The sequence below is a fragment of the Zeus faber genome, assembly GCF_960531495.2.
Source record: "Zeus faber genome assembly, chromosome: 5".
Classification (NCBI taxonomy): domain Eukaryota; kingdom Metazoa; phylum Chordata; class Actinopteri; order Zeiformes; family Zeidae; genus Zeus; species Zeus faber.
This window is the reverse complement of record NC_137192.1, coordinates 36,823,790-36,828,789: the sequence shown is the minus strand read 5'-3', so window position 1 is coordinate 36,828,789 and position 5,000 is coordinate 36,823,790. Positions and strand designations below refer to the sequence as shown.

The window sequence follows — 5,000 nt, the reverse complement described above, 5'->3', positions numbered from 1 at the left end:
GAAACCTGATGGAGCGAGTGATGGAGATGGACCGAGATGGAGAGGAGCGAGGAAACCTGTCTGGAACGGTCATGCTATTTGGTAGGAAGACTAAATAACACTAACTAACACTAACCATCACAAACGAACACTAACCTACACTAACTAACACGAACCTACACTAACTAACACTAATCATCACCAACTAACACTAACCTACACTAAATAACACTCACCTGCACTAACTAACCCTTACCTACACTAACACTCACCTACACTATCTAACACTCACCTACACTAACTAACACTAATCATCACCAACTAACACTTACCTACACTAACTAACACTCACCTACACTAACTAACACTAATCATCACCAACTAACACTAACCTACAGCAACTAACACTTACCTACACTAACTAACACTAACCTACACTAACTAACACTCGTCTACACTAACTAACACTTGTCTACACTAACTAACACTAATCATCACCAACTAACACTAACCTACAGTAACTAACACTAATCATCACCAACTAACACTAACCTACACTAACTAAAACTCACCTACACTATCTAACACTCACCTACACTAACTAACACTCACCTACACTAACTAACACTAACCTACACTAACTAACACTAACCTACACTAACTGACACTAATCATCACCAACTAACACTAACCTACACTAACACTAACCAACACTCAACTACACTAACTAACACTCACCTACACCTACTAACACTAACCTACACCAACTAACACTCACCTACACTAACTAAGACTAACACTAACCTATACTAACTAACACTCACCTACACTAACTAACACTAATCATCACCGACTAACACTAACCTACAGCAACTAACACTTACCTACACTAACTAACACTAACCTACACTAACTAACACTCGTCTACACTAACTAACACTAACCTACAATAACTAACACTAACCTATACTAACTAACACTATCCTATACTAACTAACACTAACCTACACTAACTCACACTAATCATCACCAACTAACACTAATCATCACCAACTAACACTAACCTACACTAACTAACACTAATCTATACTAACCAACACTCACCTACACTAACTAACACTAACTTACACTAACTAACACTCACCTGCACTAACTAACACTAACTCTCACCTACACTAACTAACACTAACCTACACTAACACTCACCTACACTAACCAACACTCACCTACACTAACTAACACTCACCTACACTCACCTACACTAACTAACACTAACTAACACTCACCTACACTAACTAACACTAACCTACACTAACTAACACTCACCTACACTAACTAACACTAACCTACACTAACTAACACTCATTACCATTAACTTACAATTAGGAAGTGGCCTGGCTAACCAGACGGACCTGTAACCTGTGACCTCTCTGTTGCAGAGCGTGGCTGCCATCTTCCTCTGAGCCGAGAAGGACCCTTCACCGCCTTCATCCCCCTGCTGCAGGACCCCCTGTCGGTAGGTCCCCTGTCTGTCTGCCTGTCTGTCTGCCTGTCTGTCTGTCTGTCTGACTTCTTGTTTTCTGTCCCTACAGGAAGTGGACCAGCAGGCAGTCTGCAGGACCCACCTGGTCCTGGGTCAGCGCTCCCTGTCGCAGCTCGACGGCCAAGACATGTACACCTACAACGGAAACAAGATGAGGTTCAAAGGAAGCAAGGTAACCTGTCTGTCTGTCCAACCTGTCTCTCTGACCTGTGTATCTGACATATCTGCTTGTCTGTTTGTCCCTGCTCCCTCTAGTAAGTGTCCTGCTCCCTCGAGGAAGGTTCCCTGCTCCCTCGAGGAAGGTTTCTTGCTCCCTCTAGGAAGTGTCCTTGCTACTTATCGAAGGGTCCTTACTAGCTCTAGGAAGTGTCCTTGCTACTTATCGAAGGGTCCTTACTACCTCTAGGAAGTGTCCTAGCTCCCTCTAGGAAGTGTCCTTGCTCCCTCTAGTAAGTGTCCTTGCTCCCTCTAGTAAGTGTCCTGCTCCGTCTAGGAAGGTTCCCTGCTCCCTCGAGGAAGGTTTCTTGCTCCCTCTAGGAAGTGTCCTTGCTCCCTCTAGGAAGTGTCCTTGCTCCCTCTAGGAAGTGTCCTTGCTACTTATCGAAGGGTCCTTACTACCTCTAGTAAGTGTCCTTGCTCCCTCTAGGAAGTGTCCTTGCTCCCTCTAGGAAGTGTCCTTGTTTCCTCGAGGAAGTGTCCTTGCTCCCTCTAGTAAGTGTCCTTGCTCCCTCTAGGAAGTGTCCTTGCTCCCTCTAGGAAGTGTCCTTGTTTCCTCGAGGAAGTGTCCTTGCTACTTATCGAAGGGTCCTTTCTACCTCAAGGAAGTGTCCTTGCTCCCTCAAGGAAGTGTCCTTGCTCCCTCTAGGAAGTGTCCTTGCTCTGTGTCCTTGTAGAGGTTCTTCCTGACAGACGAGCCGGGTCAGATCTACTCCATCGTCCATGGCGACCTGCCGGCATCCAATGGGATCATCCACATTATCGACCGTCCAATCAGAGCCGCCCATCCCGAGCAGGACCAGGTGTGTGACAGAACTCGGAAAATCTGGCGTATTGGAAAAGCAGAGCAACAACGTTTCAGTCCGACCAAGCCGTCGTCACGGCAACACAAAAAATACTTAACAACCAGGTTTTACTGCAACATCCATGTTCCACCAAGCCCAGGAAACTACCATGGCCCAGCTCCCTGAAGCAGCACCACTTCCTGTGTGTGTGTGTCCTTGTCTTCCAGTTCACTCACAAAACCATTGCAGAGATTTTGACTCTGGACGACAAGTACAACCGCTTCCTGTCGCTGGTGGATGTGAGTAGGTCCTGTCTGTCTCTCTCCTGTCTCTCTCTCCTGTCTGTCTCTCAGTAGTACATTAAGCTGTCTCTCTTTAGAACTGTGGTTCTTCCTTGCCACTGGGGGGCACCGGGCCCCTGACGGTCTTCATCCCCACCAACCAGGCGGTGGACCGGGCGCGGGACGGCAGCTTCCTCTACATGCTGAGGGATGTGAGTATTGATTCCTGATTGATGATCAGCTGATCACTGATTGATAATGTCATCCCTCTGTATTGATCTGTTTCCTGAAGGCAAAACCCAAACTGCAGGAGCTGCTCAAACACCATATAGTCATCCACAGAGCGGTAAGACCTGTCTGTCTGCCTACCTGTCTGTCCTTCTGGTTGTCCATCTGCGTGTCTGTCTTTCCCTCTGACTGTCTGTCTCTCTAGCTGTCTACAGGTTGGCTGGCCAGTCTGCCCCAGATCCAGACTCTTGCAAATCAGGTCATCAAGATCACTATCGGAGAGGATGTAAGACCCGTCTGTCTGTCTGTCTCTCTGTCTCTCTGTCTGTCTGTCTGTCTGTCTGCCTGCCTGTCTCACGGCCTGTCTGTCCTCCCTCAGGGTAGGATCCTGTTGGGTGAGACAGGTGTCCCTCTGGACAGTGCCAACATCATGGCGTCCAATGGGATCATCCACATGATTGACGGCCTCTTGTTCCCGCCCACAATCCTTCCCATCATGCCTCACCGCTGTGATGTCATCGAGAGCAAGATCAGCATTGTGAGACCCTTAAAGTCCACTGGTCCCCTGAAAGTCTACTGGTCCTCTAAAAGTCTACTGGTCCCCTTAAAGTCCACTGGTCCACTTAAAGTCTACTGGCCTCCTTAAAGTCCACTGGTCCCCTTAAAGTCCATTGGTCCCCTTAAAGTCTACTGGTCCCCTTAAAGTCCACTGGTCCCCTTTAAGTCCACTGGTCCCCTTAAAGTCCGCTGGTCTCCTTAAAGTCTGGTCCCCTTTGAGTCCACTGGTCCCCTTGAAGTCTACTGGTCCCCTAAAGGTCTGGTCCCCTGAAAGTCTACTGATCCCCTGAAAGTCTACTGGTCCTCTAAAAGTCTACTGGTCCCCTTAAAGTCCACTGGTCCACTTAAAGTCTACTGGTCCCCTTAAAGTCCACTGGTCCCCTTTAAGTCCACTGGTCCCCTTTAAGTCCACTGGTCCCCTTAAAGTCTATGGGTACCCTTAAAGTCTACTGGTCCCCTTAAAGTCTGGTCCCCTTAAAGTCCAAATGTCCCTTTAAGGTCTGCTCCCCTTAAAGTCTACGGGTCCCCTTAAAGTCCACTGGTCCCTTTAAAGTCCGCTGGTCTCCTTAAAGTCTGGTCCCCTTAGAGTCCACTGGCCCCCTTGAAGTCTACTGGTCCCCTAAAGGTCTGGTCCCCTTAAAGTCCACTGGTACCCTTAAAGTCTACGGGTCCCCTGAAAGTCTACTGATCCCCTGAAAGTCTACTGGTCCTCTAAAAGTCTACTGGTCCCCTTAAAGTCCACTGGTCCACTTAAAGTCCACTGGTCCCCTTAAAGTCCACTGGTCCCCTTAAAGTCCATTGGTCCCCTTAAAGTCCACTGGTCCCCTTAAAGTCCACTGGTCCCCTTAAAGTCTACGGGTCCCCTGAAAGTCTACTGATCCCCTGAAAGTCTACTGGTCCTCTAAAAGTCTACTGGTCCCCTTAAAGTCCACTGGTCCACTTAAAGTCTACTGGCCTCCTTAAAGTCCACTGGTCCCCTTAAAGTCCACTGGTCCCCTTAAAGTCCATTGGTCCCCTTAAACTCCACTGGTCCCCTTTAAGTCCACTGGTCCCCTTAAAGTCTATGGGTACCCTTAAAGTCTACTGGTCCCCTTAAAGTCTGGTCCCCTTAAAGTCCAAATGTCCCATTAAGGTCTGCTCCCCTTAAAGTCTACGGGTCCCCTTAAAGTCCACTGGTCCCTTTAAAGTCTGCTGGTCTCCTTAAAGTCTGGTCCCCTTAGAGTCCACTGGTCCCCTTGAAGTCTACTGGTCCCCTAAAGGTCTGGTCCCCTTAAAGTCCACTGGTACCCTTAAAGTCTACGGGTCCCCTGAAAGTCTACTGGTCCCCTTAAAGTCTACCCGTCCCCTTAAGGTCTGGTCCCCTTTAAGTCCACTGGTCCCCTTAAAGTCCACTGGTCCCCTTAAAGTCTA

The 5,000-nt window shown here is 48.1% G+C and overlaps 1 protein-coding gene across 3 annotated transcripts in view; it reads left to right on the top strand.

The window, feature by feature from the left end:
- Nucleotides 1–5,000, top strand: part of stab1 (stabilin 1) — a 95,890-nt gene that overhangs the window by 8,723 nt on the left and 82,167 nt on the right. For all 3 annotated transcript variants that reach the window (XR_013844176.1, XM_080001370.1, XM_080001369.1), the window contains exons 10-18: nt 1–81; nt 1,419–1,495; nt 1,572–1,694; nt 2,416–2,541; nt 2,751–2,822; nt 2,903–3,016; nt 3,097–3,150; nt 3,238–3,318; nt 3,412–3,570. The exon at nt 1–81 is cut by the window's left edge and continues 47 nt beyond it. Coding sequence is in view for 2 of the 3 variants with exons in the window: in XM_080001370.1 (XP_079857496.1) it covers nt 1–81; nt 1,419–1,495; nt 1,572–1,694; nt 2,416–2,541; nt 2,751–2,822; nt 2,903–3,016; nt 3,097–3,150; nt 3,238–3,318; nt 3,412–3,570 (887 nt within the window). In the remaining variant the exon portion in view is untranslated. The remainder of the gene's footprint in view (nt 82–1,418; nt 1,496–1,571; nt 1,695–2,415; nt 2,542–2,750; nt 2,823–2,902; nt 3,017–3,096; nt 3,151–3,237; nt 3,319–3,411; nt 3,571–5,000) is intronic.